General features: G+C 41.0%; 1 protein-coding gene across 4 annotated transcripts in view; it reads right to left on the reverse strand.

Annotated features, from left to right (window-relative positions):
• The window catches only part of RBMS3 (RNA binding motif single stranded interacting protein 3), a 711100-nt gene that overhangs the window by 330084 nt on the left and 365583 nt on the right, over positions 1 to 15433 (reverse strand). For 2 of the 4 annotated variants that reach the window (XM_050891487.1, XM_050891488.1), the window contains one exon: positions 13627 to 13796. In XM_050891487.1, coding sequence (XP_050747444.1) covers positions 13627 to 13796 — 170 coding nt within the window. The remainder of the gene's footprint in view (positions 1 to 13626; positions 13797 to 15433) is intronic. The other 2 variants (XM_050891490.1, XM_050891489.1) reach the window with 1 other exon arrangement.

Here is a 15433-nt window from a genome sequence, read left to right on the forward strand (position 1 = left end):
GTATAATTCAGCTTAGTTCCAGTGAATATATCTCAAATAAATAGGAGCAGTGTCTCTAAATCAAAAAGTAAATTTAAAGCAAAACAGAATCTTTTTAGTGACTGTTGAACAGAAAAAAAACAACCCTAAAAATTAGTTCTGAAATTGGGAGAGGGGCTTAGCTACTGACCTGCAACTTGGTCTGAAAAAAGTCAACACAGCTAATGCCTGATGCGGCACTTCAGAAATGCTGGGGTGGGTAAACTGCCCAAGCCAAGAAATTAATATTTAAAGCTCACATTGTCCAGCTATGCTCTGTAAATTGTGCCAGGACTTCTTTATATAATTCTCACTAATGCTGGCTGATTTTAGCCGAGGAAATCCTCTGCAGACAAACAGGACAATCCACCCCACTGTAGGTTCCATAAAATCACACGCTCTATGGAAATTTCCAAATACCTCAGCACAATATGGGTGAGTTAAGGATAAAGTTTCAAGCCTGAACTCCATAATTTCCTGTCTTTTGCTAGTCTACACAGCTCTTTAATGTTATGTTAATATCATTTTTGTGGGTGTGATTGAATTACCCGCCGCTCTTGATGCCAGCATTAGTGGATTTCTGTGTAATAGGAGAACATGCTTTACTGCACATACTGTTACTAAATACCATTAAGCAGACCAGCTGCAGACCTCCTGATAGCAGGACTGGAGGGCTACCTCATTAGGAGGCAACGAGCACTTTACTGCTGGCACACGGCCTGAATCCTGCGAGCCCTCAGCATGTCAAACTCGCCTCGACGTTCCCACCAGACAGCCTGCCATAGCAGGTCCCTGGCCGAAAAAAGCGCCCAGCCCTGGGAATCTGCTGAGAGTGCCGAGATCCCTCTCGCAGGTTCAACATCCCGAGTCCTACACGGTGCTGCCGTGACTTGGCAGTCTGAAAAGATAGAGATGTATTTACTTGGCGACATTTCGACTCCAGGTGCAACAGAGGGCTGCTAAATTCTCCACTGAGAGCGTGCCTCACACACTGGTGACAGCTACTAACTAGTGGTGCAGTCCTTTAAAAATCCCTTTCAGAAGTCTTTGCGGAGAGATTAAAATGCCACATGTACATGAGTTGTAACAATTCTAGGGCAGCCTCTGAAGGGAAATTTAACACAAGCTTTCTCATCAATACCCTTGCACTGCTAACCGGCACCTACTAAGCAAATGATGAGCCTGACTACTGTGCAGAAATATCCCTCTTTAGAGGAGGATTACATTAGGAAAGAAAGTGGGAGGGGCAACAGAAAAAAGAACGAGGGAGGACAAGGAATTTAAGTCTGTTCCACGTAGTTGGCTCAGTACACACTAAACTGTACTGACAGACATCGTCATCCAAGGAGTTGCAATGTATTCTAGTCACTCTTCTTGCCATTCTGACCCACCTCTTCCTCACCACGAAACGCCTCGTATGCTGGCTGGTAGAGCTATACTTACCCAGCACCAGTGGGAGATTCAGCTGCTAGTGCTCGCCTAACAGCAGCCCCAGGTCCCCAATGTGCCATGGGAACAGCATGGCAGGCACACAGCAGGGAAAAGCGATGTGGTCTTGTGATTAAGAGAAATTCTTGTTTCTCTATATCTAAGTGTAGTAAGAACCAACAAACAAATGCAGGAACATAACAAGAACTAACAATTGCAAATCCATGTTGAAACAAAGCCAGTTTTTTCTTACCGCTCGCTGAAAATAGAGATGAAACAACTAGAAGTCCTAAAAGCGCTGATAGTATTTAATAGCTGTATCATTATAGCCTGTTTCCCATGTCTGTAAGACCTGCAATCAATCACGTCTTTAGTCCAATTCTTACGTTAGGCAATGAGCAAAATCATGGCATGAGTATACTGCCCTGCTTTGATTTAAACCCCACCAATGACTCGGTCATATTCCATTTTGTTCCACCGTAGCCACCAGTTTTCTTTTCTATTTAGAAGCAATTCCTTTGAGTTCATTTTATTCTGAGAGTCAAGAGATTGCCCTATATGAATCCTTCAGCTCCTTGAACTAGCTGTATGTTTGTATATGTGATAGGAATTCATTTGTTATGCAGTTCATAAGGCACTTTTGTTATGCAGTTCATAAGGCACTTAATAAACTTTATATTGAAATACTTGTGCTAAATTATTGTAGTGTAATTAAAAAACTTCATAGCCATACTCCATTTAATTGACAATCCTAAATTTGGTGTTGATTTAAGTAAAGCAGAGGGGACAAGAAACATTAAAGATGAGTAGAGAAATTAAGTTCTACAAATTAAGTTAGGTATGGCTTAGATCCAAATTCCTTACTTTTTAAAATAAAGCTTCAAGGGTGCTGCAGTTTTCTCATTCTATGGGTTTTTGTTACTCAAAGCTGAGGATGGACAGACACCTGATTTACAATTAAAGGTAATCAAAACCTCAGAGTTGGAGAGATGAGCTTCTGCTTCTGACATAGTGCCAGTACCACTGTACTGTGATCTCTACAGAGCGCATGTTGCACCTCCTTACACTCCTGCTAGGACACCGCAGCAGCTTTTGAGCATCATTTCTCCTACTTAGGAACATAAATGTTCCAGTGATACATTTAATCCACTTAAGGACACATACAGATATGGTGACATAAACTATACATAATAACAAATCTCCATAAACATGAAAAGGAAATTATTTCTAACCTCAAATAATTAGTTTTAAAAACATTTAAATGACCCCTGCAATCCATGATGAAATTATCCAAAGGCTAGAGAAAATTGTCTTATAACCACAGACTTAAACAGCTCCATCTATTTTAATTATTAAAGAAAAAAGTCTGAAAAATGACTTGATTATAGTGTGTACGTACATCTGGGAGGAGGACGGAGGGAGAGAATCTGAAAGGCTTTAATCTGATTACACCAAGAACCAACAGGTAAAAATCAACATAAGAAAGTTGATTTGGAAGTGGGTCAGAAATTCTGACCAGGGAACCCAGTTAACAGGAACAAACTGTTAGCAACAGCAGTAGGTTTGCTGTTGCTTTTGTATCTTCAGATCCAGAGTGGGTGCTTTTCTGAAACATACTCTTTACATCAAAATAAATTGCTATATTCAGTCCAGGAGCAAATAAGGGAAATTTAAGGACCTGAATCAACCAGAAAATAATGGTAGATCATCCTTTGGTCTCTTCTGGATCTTAAATTCTATGAATCTGTGAATTATTTTATCTCTTTTAATTACTAGTTCCCTACTATAAAGAAGCTAAAAAGTTAATGTTCTTCTTGAATCAGTGAATTACAGAAAATAATTGAAGTTTCATAATTGGATTATAACCCCAGGAGTATATGGAAATGCTGAACTGGGAAGCTGAAGTAAGGAAAGCATGCCTGTTTTCTTTTTTTTATGTGATCACCAGGCAGTAATAGCCATAAAGGCTGCACTTATTACCTGTATTACACTGAAACAATAACATGGCTGTGATCCTGCAACAACTGCTATTTGAACAGACTGCTGTGCTTCCACGAAGCTTATATGAGGCTGGGTGTCTGTTGGCAGAGAGCTTATTTCAGAATAGGACCTATATTTCCACATTGCTGTTACGTTCATTATTTTATTTGGGGTTATCCCCAGAGCTGTGGCTAGGTACTTTCCAACAGAACCAGAATCCAGAGGTCTTCACTTTCCCTAGAGCTCGTGATGAGGACACAGAAAATACATGCCCAAAGAAAGAGAAGACCTTTTCAGATCTCTGTCAGATCAACATCTTTTAAAAATTAGGCTGAAAACTTTCCATCTTTCCTGTCTCTGTTTTATAACGAGGCAGACATAAAACCTCTGACGTAGTTGCAAAAATTCTAAGAAATTCCTTCTCTAGTGAACATCTTTTTAAAAAACTAAAGACTTTTCAGTTTTTAACACAAATCTAGCAGCAGCGCTTGTCACACATATAATTCCGGGAAGTTACCAAATACTTGGAATGAAGGACATTGCATTCTGCATAGCACAGAGCTCTTGTCGATGCTTGTTTGGAACGGTATGGGAAAGTCTACCAGCTGAATACAATGACATTTTTGTTTTCGTGCTGATAATATTCAATAGCTTTGCCACCAAAGTTGGCCTGCCACTTCCCCCTGTATAGAAATTACAGGCATGCTCTAAGGTTCTTGCCCTTAGCTGGAAGCAGTGCCCACGTTATTCCTGTTTGGGGGGGGTGGGGGCAGTTATTAAGCATAGCTGATATTGTTCCCTTCCAGCAAAGCTTTAGGACAATGTATTTCTCAAACAGATCAAAACATTATTGCGTCATACCGTCTAGAGAAAAGTTACAGAAACATTTCTGCTACACAAATGTCAGAACATGAACAGTGTATCTCCATCCTCTCCCAAAAGTCGGTGACTCCTAAGGAGTATAAACCACATCCCAGTCAGAGAACTTCCTACTTCCTTCTCCGCTCTGTGCATGTAATACAGCCATCGGTTCTGCTCTCCCACTGCTGCCATCAATTCTCAAAGGACAACAAATCAGAAAGACCCACTGAACTTGGCACCACAGAATTCAGGAGAACAAATACCAAAAATGCAGACAAATCTAAAAGACGTGGATGAGCTTCAAAACAGAAGAACCAAACATAACCAGAACTTTCATTGCCGCTATTCCCATTAAAAACAAAAAACCCATGATGACTCAAAGGACAACAGCGAAGGAACCTTTGTCAAACTACCAGTGCATCAATCAGCCTCCTCAGTGGAAAGCAGAAACTGGGCATCAGAGTTTTACAGAACCATAGAATGGTTTAGGTTGGAAAAGACCTTTTAAGATCATCTGAGTCCAACCATTAACCTAGCACTGCCAAGTCCACCACTAAACCATGTCCCTAAGCACCACATCTACACGTCTTTTAAATACCTCCAGGGATGGTGACTCTACTGCTTCCCTGGGCAGCCTGTTCCAATGCTTGACAACCCTTTCGGTGAAAAAATTTTTCCTGATATCCAACCTAAACCTCCCCTGGCACAACTTGAGGCCATTTCCCCTCTTTCCTATTGCTTTTTACTTGGGAGAAGAGCCCGACACCCACCTTGCTACAACCTCCTTTCAGGTAGTTGTAGAGAGCGATAAGGTCTCCCCTCAGCCTCCTTTTCTCCAGGCTAAACAACGCCAGTTCCCTCAGCCGCCCCTCTTAAGTCTTGCTCTCTAGACCCTTCACCAGCTTCATTGCTCTTCTTTGGGCACACTCCAGCACCTCAGTGTCTTTCTTGCAGTGAGGGGCCCAGAAATGAACACAGTATTTGAGGTGCGGCCTCACCAGTGCCGAGTACAGGGCAACGATCACTTCCCTAGTCCTGCTGGCCACACTATTTCTGACACAAGCCAGGATGCTATTGGCCTTCTTGGCCACCTGGGCACACTGCTGGCTCACATTCAGCTGGCTGTCAACCAACACCCCCAGGTCCTTTTCCTCTGGGCAGCCTTCCAGCCACTCTTCCCCAAGCCTGTAGCATTGCATGGGGTTGTCGTGACCCAAGTGCAGGACCTGGCACTTAGCCTTGTTGAACTTCGTACAATTCAGACTGTCAGGAGTCCCGTGGTCATGAAGGCCCTTCCACAGAGCAACACCCACATTACAAAACCAGGCATTTGTCTGACAGACATGCACAGTGCAGAGCCTGTCTGTCCTTTGGACAGTTTTTGGCCATGAGCATTTTCAGACTCTTAAATGCTTACATGAATAAGGGGATGATAGCCTCATGGATGGATGGTGATGCCATGGTTGACTGGCTGCACACAAAATATGCTGGAGAAGTGGAGAAAGAAAGAGGACAAGGAAATACTGGAAAAACACACATCTCAGAACAGGTCAGAAGCAGCTCATTAAGTGTGTATGCCCTCTTTCTATCTTAACACCCCTCCTGCACAACAAGCAAAATAAGTGGCTGTTATGGTCATGCCCTTCACACCGCTACACAGAAGACTCAATATTTCTGTTATGAGCTCCCTGTTTTGTTGTGGGTTTTTTTTTCCCAAGGACTTTAATTAAAATTCATCAGAAGAAATGTTTTCAGCAGCAGTGTCTGAGAACACTGCCTCCTCCCCTATCTTCCATTAAATCAGGTTCATCCAACTTGAAAGGAGATGAGAAACTCTCACTGACACTCTGTCACACTCCAGTGAAAAGACGGGCACATTCAAAACAGAGAAGAGTGCAGGTGCTCATTTATTACTTTACGCAGATTATTTTCTGCCTTTCTTCCTGACAATGGGAACGTTCACATCCCAGATGGAGCTCTCTGTAGTGCTGTGGGCATTTTCTGACCTAGAGTTTTGTTTTCCCTGATGAAAGAGGCTAGGTGAGAAAATGATTGGTTCATTGCCTACTGGGGCAACTTTAATGTTTGTTTTTAACAATGGAAGACATTTGGAGATTATTTTAATGGGGAATGAATATACAAATAATTTTTTAACGATATCAGGTAAAGAAGAAAAAACCTGTGTACATCCATGCCCATATTTACACACTGCAAAGATGTAATATTTGTATAAGTGAGTGCAAAACTGCAAATCAACTGATTTCAGAAACCAAGATGTCGCTCAGATGAAATACAAGTTCACTGCCTTGTACCATTTCGGACCCAGAAAGCAACCCCACAATGTTTCTAACAGCATTAATAAGCACCATCACTATGAAGATGTCTTCAATGCAAGAATTAACAAATCATGTCCATGGCATTAGGGTCCTCTGCTTTTATGTCTACTTTACGCATCACTAATGTTCACCATTTGGTTCCTGATCAAAGGCATTTTGACTTAAAAGTATTAGCCTGAAATTAATTTCTTTTCCCTTTCCTGCCCCTCTTAATAAACTTTTAGGAAAAGTCCGTGATACAAAGAACTTGAGAAGAATACAGATTTCTCCAAGCCAACCTATCAATGTGTTTTCCTCTGGTCTGAACACACACATTAACAAGTGAGAGGAACAAATTCATGTAGTTCTCTCATTGCTTTGAATCAGCATATTTAGTCCAGCAGCACACCTTTGCTGTGCTTGGCCCAACAGTACTCCCTTCTTGGGACTTTGCTTTCCTGATTTTACTTGAAATAACAAAGAAAATATGGGAGTTTTTGGAAGTTTTTTCTTTCCCCTCAAGTGTAGGCATTTCTTTGGTTCCCACTAAGACTGATCTCTTCAGCAGATTTCAGAGCCATTCACAGTTTTTATATTACCAGGATATACTGAACCAAAACATCCACTAAGATTTAAGCAGGAACTACTCTATATGATGCCACATAGTTCCTATATGAGCTAATCGCACTGAATAAGCGCTCTCAGCTTCATGTCCTTTCAGTCTCTGCTATATCATAGAGCAACAGTGTCAGCTGATATTAATTACAGGAGAGATGTAGATTATGTGGTTCTGTTTGAATTAATATTGAAGCCACAGCACACCTTGCTTTAACATACACAAGGTTACAGAACGCAGTAAATTCCTTTGCCTCTCCAAAGATTACTTCTTAAAAATACAGGAGCAGATACAGGCTAACACTCTACTGCTACGTAAGTCTCAGATAGTTTGGGTTTTGTCTTCACCAGGGCCAGGATAAGAACATCAGTTTACACCACGTACAAATTTGGTCTGACTTCATTGCAGAACAAAGGATTTACTCCAGGGATTCATGTGGTCTTTTTGTTTTGAGCTCACTATGGGGATTTTATTTTGGTTAACCTTTATTTTATTTATAGTTTACAGTAATTATTTTTAATTAACATTTTCATGCAGGAAAAAAGGAAAGGAAGGGAACTTACTTTCCCCACACCTTCATTTCATCAGTTCTCATATAATACAGACTTCTTGTTATTTTCAGAAAAGAAAAGGAAAATAAAAATAGCCAGCAACGTCAAACTCTTGCTGCCTTAATACGTGACAGAAATGGTCATCATGAACTTGCTATAAAGCTCGGTCTAATTGAAAATGTTGTACTTGTTGCAGCTATTAACAACAGCCCTTGTCCTGAAAGGCACCTTGAACCCCTCTAAAACCTCCATGAACTCAGCAGTTTTCCATAGGGGCAAAGGAATGCACACAGTTCATTTCAAAAATAGTCTAGGATTTAAGTAATGTGTGTATTTTCAATTAATAACCTCAGTTACATTATCCTTGGGGCTAGCCCTTTAGTAGAATCCAGACAGAGGCAGCCTGAATATTTATTCAGATGTTCCACGGGACAAAACCAAGGATGTTCAGAATGAAATGAGAGGCTAAAATCTCACACTTGATGACTTGTCAAGGAGACAATCAGGATACCTTCAGGAAAAAAAAAGAAAAAAACAAAACCAAACAAAAAACCCAGCAAAAAAAACCACCCCCAAAACCCCAAAACAAACCCTTGAGTAACCTGCACAAAATATGGATCTAGAGAAGCTATTTCAAGACAGCAATATTCACGACAATCATGATTCAGTAGGGATTTCCCATACCTGGAAAACCATTTATCTGGGAGATTCTGTCTCATCTTCCTCAAGAGTCAGCCTGAGCAGCATACAGACTTGCTGCTCTTTGAGTTTAGATATTTTTACTGTTGTTGTTTTAATTAAGTCCTTTAATTTTACCCTGGACCACAAAGAAGTCAAAACTTGAAGGGTGATGAGATAACTAATCCAAATAAGAACAGAGCAGATGGAAACAGATTTCTGAAGGTACATTATAGACGCAAAGGGAGAGGACTAAGTCAGGACAAAAACGTAAGTTTAAACTATCAAACACTAGAAGTTTGAAGTAGCTTTCTTTCAGACTACAGACTGGGCATGAAAAATTCATGACTGAATCAAGATGGACAGGGATTATCTTTTGAATACATGCCAATATCTTAATTGTGCAATGCACAAGGCTTTTTTTTGAGTCAAATGTTGGGGTTTTTACGCCAACTTTTCTTTTCAAAATTATTGGGGGGGGGAGAAGAGATATTTTATATCTCTTTTCCCAATTCCCTTTCTCTGCTCCACAACTTTATCTTTTAAAAAAATCTGGGTCTAAGTCTTCTTCAGTGCAAACATGTAAGAAAAGACAGAAAGACCAAAATCTTGAGAGACACACTGTGAGTTTTTGAAATGAAAAATGCTTCAAAGTAATAAAGCTCAAATGTTTAATTTGTGTGTGAGATTTCCTTCAATCTATCTCCACCGGGATGTAGTTAGTAAGAATGGGATGTGTCCAGTATACCAACAGGGGACTAAGCCATCTGTGTATGTTTTTAAGAGAATTTTGAAATTCTTCTGGATGAAATATAACACCACACATGAAAATTAGAGTGACAGGTTATGAATATTTCAAAGATAATAATTTATATTTTGCTTGTACAGTGACATACCATGCACATTTTTCTGTCTATAATCTGTAATTTTACATCTTAAGGTTGATTATCTTTCCTTTTGATGAAAAGCATATTTTGACTGGGAAGATACATGTATAATGGTGTGTACCACTGCACCAGCAGAGACCGTGTACCTCAGAGAAATAAATGCTAATGATGTGATATTTACTATTATTTTCATGAAATATATAAAAATCAAAATTTTAGACTAATAAATTCTGATGATCAATATGATCACAGATCGGCATAAAGCCTCTTTTCTAAAAACCTCAAGAAAGGTTAAAAGAGGCCAAGGTCCATTTTTGGAAGTTCCTTTACTCAGTGTTCATGAAAATCCAGAAGAAGATACATACATAAAAGAACAACAGATTCTTGCTTGCTGAACATTCCTATTCACTCTTTTTCAATGTAACCTTTGACAGAGTCATTATATAAAGTCCGAAAAGATACAGTGCAACCTAACAGCTCCCTGCTGTAAAAGAGAATTTGATGCAACTTTGCTGGACACACGTTAAACCAAATACTGAGGATCGGAACCACACAAAAAGAAAATCTTCCAGTAGCAATTTTTTTTTTTTATTTACTCAGCTACTGTAGAGCCTATGATGACTTGTTTTCCTTTAGTTATATGAACAGTTTGACAGATTACTGTGACAAGGTTACTCTTAAATTGATAAAAGGTTTGATAGTGTCAGAACATTTGTCAGAAACGTCTGACATCACGTGTAATGGACTCTGCACTTCAAGCATCAATGGTACTCCAGTCTGCTGTTTTCTGTTTAGTGTGCAATACACACCACCCAAAAACACACAGTAGACATACAGAAAAGCAGGCAGGATCCACCAAAACTGTCCTGCACTTTATCAAACAATTCCGATTAAAGGGTTTCTCTTCCATAACCCACCTGGCAAAATGCAATTAAATAAAAAATGTTACACATCGTTTAGAGGGCGGCCTCCTTGCTGGAATAAACCTGGAAATGGGATGGGCTATGATAAATGTACATAACCATAAGCATTTCCAGCATTCCCTGTACTTCTGAGAGAGAAATATTGTGGTTTTAGAACATTATTCCTCAGACCTGCCAAATGTCAGACATTACAAGTGACAAGGCTGCCAGCCTCTGCTAGAGCAGAGGAAATGGGTTCAGAAGGGCTCATTTTAGGTACTGGCAGTTAGCCTAGGGGAACCAGTGTCCTGGGCTGTGCTGGTTTTGGCTGAGAAAGAGTTAACTTTCTTCACAGTAGCTGGTATGGGGCTACGTTTTGGATTTGTGATGAAGACAGTGTTGATAATACAAAGATGTTTTCCTTATTGCTGAGCAGTGCTTACACAGAGTCAAGGCCTTTTCTGCTCCTCACAGCACCCCACCAGCGAGTAGGCTGGGGGTGCACAAGAAGCTGGGAGGAGACACAGCTGGGACAGCTGACCCCAGCTGACCAAAGGGATATTCCATACCATAGGACATCATGCTCAGCAATATAAAGCTGGGGGAAGAAGGAAGGGGGGGACGTTCGGAGTGATGGCGTTTGTCTTCCCAAGTAACCGTTATGCGTGATGGAGCCCTGCTTTCCTGGCGATGGCTGAACACCTGCCTGCCGATGGGAAGTGGTGAATGAATTCCTTGTTTTGCTTTGCTTGTGCGCAGGGCTTTTGCTTTACCTATTAAACTGTCTTTATTTCAGCCCACGAGTTTTCTCACTTTTACTCTTTTGATTCTCTCCCCCATCCCACCGGGAGGGAGTCAGCGAGTGGCTGTGTGGTGCTTAGTTGCCAGCTGGGGTTAAACCATGACACTGGACATAAGCTAGCTTTGGTGAATATCTCCCTTAAATGCAGCTCCCCAAAAATCTTGTACTGCAAAATAATAATATGGTTTATGGATTGGAATTCAGGTTTTCACCTCACATCTTGTAGCAAATTATGCTAATACTTCTATGCAGGAAGCCTAAGAGCCAGCATCTTCTGCTGTTTTGTGAATACCTGTTCACATGAAGTCTTTAATGCATGGTGAGACCCCAGCCATGTAAGCTAAGAGAGAGCTCTACAGAAGACAACCGTTTCTGAAGAGACAAATTTATGTCTTCCTCATATAGCAGCAGATCGCTGCTATACATACTGCATTTTGGCCGGGCGGGGAGGAAAAGAGAGAAGGGATTTGGACCTTTATCCACCTCTACCACGTAACCATCTGCAAAGGTAAAGAAAATGTCTTGCAATATATTACTCTAACAATCTACATGCTGCCATGACAAATTCTTGTCTTTTCAGATGCTTCAGTTTCCCTATATCATCTTTCCCTTTTGCTTTGATAAATACTTTTAATATTCTGAAAAAAGACAGAACAACTATCTGGTTTCTCCTCACTTCCATTCAGCCAAAGGATAGAAAAATCAGCAAAATGAATGTCAGCATTTTTCTTAAAGAGCATCTGTTCACACAGGAACTCCATGACAGCAAGACAAAGCCCTCTAATCATAGACCAGATTAAGTTTAGTGGAGCGCATTAAAAATTTTGCCACAATGCCGAAAGGAAGCTCTCAGATACTTGATGTGCACTTCCCATACGCAGACAAGGGGTAGGGACATGCTCTCTGAACTTCATGATTCAAGTAGTGCTGCTCCTACCACGGCCTCACACCATGACTGCAGCACTAAGTGCCAAAGCCGTGAGGCTCTTCTAGGAATAGTTAGTTCATTCCTGATCAGCTGAAAGCATTTGTCTGAACTTGGAAAGGGTCAGACTGCAAGAAGATGTATAGCAAAATAGCTTTTTGAACATCAGCAGACTACAGTCAATTTATACCTACTGAGGATCTGGCCCTTGAACTGGGATTATCTGTGACTGTCACAAGCGGGAAGTGTCAATGAATGTAGTTTGTACAAATGTCAGACAGGTACACTCGCAATTCAGCTTGCATGAAATATGAAAAATCACCAGCACGCTATACTCCTGTGAAGAGTGAGTCAGTTCTACCTGTAGCAGCTTTAGTAGGAGAAAGTCACAGGGAAGAGTTTCAAGCTCACATAATTTTGCTAAAGTTCAGATATCACTTCAGTAAGACTGCTAGTTCCAGTCCTGGCCAGCCATGTCCACATAAAGCATACTTAGGGAAGTCTTTCAGCATTTTTGGTCAAAATTAGGAAAGGCAAAATGACATAAAATTGTAACATCCCATTAAATCGTTACTCCTATTGCAAGCTTCAAAACAACAGCCACTTGGATTCAAGGCAGTAGGTCAGCCCCAGACTGTTCCTTACTTCACCAAACTTCATTTATTGATCCCCATTTGAAAGGCTGATTTGTGATGAAAAATATCAGAGACACTGTTGCCTTTTGGAACAGACTATTCTATGGCAAAAGCACTGCAGTTCTGCATCATAACAAGGGTGGAGTTTTATTTTTCAAATCTCTCCATGTTCTTATTTCAACACAAAAAATGTGTTTTCCTAAATTCCACCCAGGCGATCTCTGGTTGGAATCTCAAACTGGATTATTGCCCTCCCACATGTCATCAATAATAATCAAGACTTTGGAAATCCAATCAGGTTCTCATTTCTACTCATATTAACCACTACATTCAGTCGAGTGAGGAGGGGTAACAGGGTGCAACATTCTAGGAAACAGTTCTTTCGATGATGCATGAGGAGCAAAGAGCTCCTTTCTCCTGCCTCTCCAGTTTCAACAGGAATAAAACACAATAAAACTGATATTTATCAGTACAATCTGCAAATATGAGTCTCAAGACAAACAGGGAGGTAGAAGGTGCTACTCTCTACATCATCATTTTTCAGTGGCACTGCAGTTAATTAGATGTTAATTAAATGGCTACAATGCCACCTTCAGTGGGTTTCACACTTCTCAATCTTTGAGCCCAGCAATGTGTGACACAGCAATCAAAAGACAGGATAAATGACTGAGGTGGGAACACCCATGTTTTGTTGTGCACCGGGTTGTGATTCACAGATCATTGTAACTATAAAATCTGTCATTAGGGAGGTTTTCTTGCTACACAAATTCTCCTTTTAACATAAGAAAGAAACCAGATTAAAATAAACAGAAGTCAATGTGAAGGCCCTCACCTCTCTATCACCCAAAACTCATTACCAGAATGTTTTCAACAGGCATTAATTAGCTGTTCAAACTAAAGGAATACGGGTTAACCTTCAAGTGCTGGAGGTTTCTGATGTCTTTTTGTGGACATACCTAAGTGTAAACTGAAAGACCAGCTTTGACATTTTCCTACCCAAAGACACCAAGTATTTTAAGTACACTTACGGCTGGCACAGCTTGATAAGGTCCTGGTCAGTGGTGCCGGGTGGAAGGCCTCGAATGTACAGGTTGGTTTTACTCAACTGCTCTCCGCTGCTGTTGTTGCTGCTGTTGTTGCTGCTGTTTGTGCTGGGGCTGGGAGGAGCCATGGGGTGGGGAGCTGGTGCATAGGACTGCTGGAAACAAAACAAAACAAAAAGGCTGTTACTGGAAAACAAAAGCATGGCAGACTCATGTGCTTTACCCAGGTAACTCCAGAGCTATCCACTAAGGGCATGCTTCTCCTGCCCTCCCTGACCGCCTCCAGCTGCCCGCTCCTAGAGCGCGTGCACCCACCCCGAGTCAGGAATGCCTTTCAAAAAGCAAAATGTGGCCAAGATTTTGGGTTTAGCCATGGCTATGAAGTGCATTATTTTACTTTCTTTTCTAAATTTGGAATTAGAGTAGCTAGATTATGAGCCTGTTTTATCAAGATCACAAAATAAAGCTCTGAAATGACAGATACTCAGGAGTAACTGGTATTAAAGAAGTTAAACACAATCTGCTTTAAGAATACTCTAAGACACAAATAAGAATATCTAGCCAAAGGTATGGAAGCTGACGCCAGAAGCCTAGTTAGTCTTTTCTAAACATGAGGAGCATTCAGTACGTGCACAGTCAGGTGGCAGAGAGTTGGCTAGCCTGAGAGGGGAAAAAAAATCCAAAGCAGCCTGAAAAGACTCTCATTACGGACATCTTTCACCATAGAGAAACAGGGTTTGGAAAAGATAATCAGGCTAAGACCTCCTGCTCTCAAAATCTTACCCACTTCTGAACAACCACAAACCACACACAACAACTGAGAAATATCACTTAAAAAGGGAGGCATTGTCACAGGGAAAACAACACTCTCCCCCTAACTCTCTGGTAAATACATGCTATGAAAGAAGACACACACGCTATAAAAATTACCTAAGCACCTCTGATCTGGGGCAACAACAGGGAATTTAAGCTGCTGCAACCATCCCTGGCTCTCTGACCATCAGCATATTTACTCGCAGCACAGAGTGCTTGTCAGAAGAACAGAGGAGTGCTTGGAAGGAGGAGGCCATGTCCTGTCACCGCTGTGACCTATGCAGAAAAGCTGAGATTTAGAGGAGAAGTTGGGGGATCTGGGGGATGCTGCGGGCCAAGGCTCCAGCTGGGCAGCCGAGGGAACTGGAGTCAGAGCTCCAGGAATGTAACTGCCTGCTGAGAGGGGGGAAATCCCGTTTCCACAAGCTGATCAGCATATTCTACTAGCAGTATGTGTGGTTACAACAGCAGGTAAATGTTGGGCCAATGCTAAGTTAACCATGATGTGCTAATGGACTAATAAAAGCAAAACATCTGCAATTTTCATTATAGTAGCAATGACACTTTAGTGACTTCTAATATGCTCGTTCTGCATTTAGGCCTTGAACAGAGAAAATATTTGTCTGTGAGTAATTCTGATCACGCTAATCAACTGCCCCTTTTATTTCAGCGTCCCTACTTTAGTGCTTATAATTATGCACACACTAAATCAGAGCCTCAGTAGATGAATATTTTTAAATTAGTAGCTCTAAACTCTTTCAACCAAGTCCCTTTACTTAGAAGAATCAAAAAAAGTTAGAGAACATAAAGGGACCATCAGTGATAGGTGAAGCTCAGAGGCTTTGATGAAATACACAAAGCACCACACTTGCAGCGATGCCTTTTCTGCTGCCTTCTCCTTCCTAGTTTCTCCCATTTAAACCAGGAGAGTGGGAACACACCATCAAGTGTCAGGACATCAGAATTCCTCTGCAATCTA

Source organism: Gymnogyps californianus, chromosome 2, assembly GCF_018139145.2.
Source record: "Gymnogyps californianus isolate 813 chromosome 2, ASM1813914v2, whole genome shotgun sequence".
NCBI classification, from domain to species: Eukaryota; Metazoa; Chordata; class Aves; order Accipitriformes; family Cathartidae; genus Gymnogyps; species Gymnogyps californianus.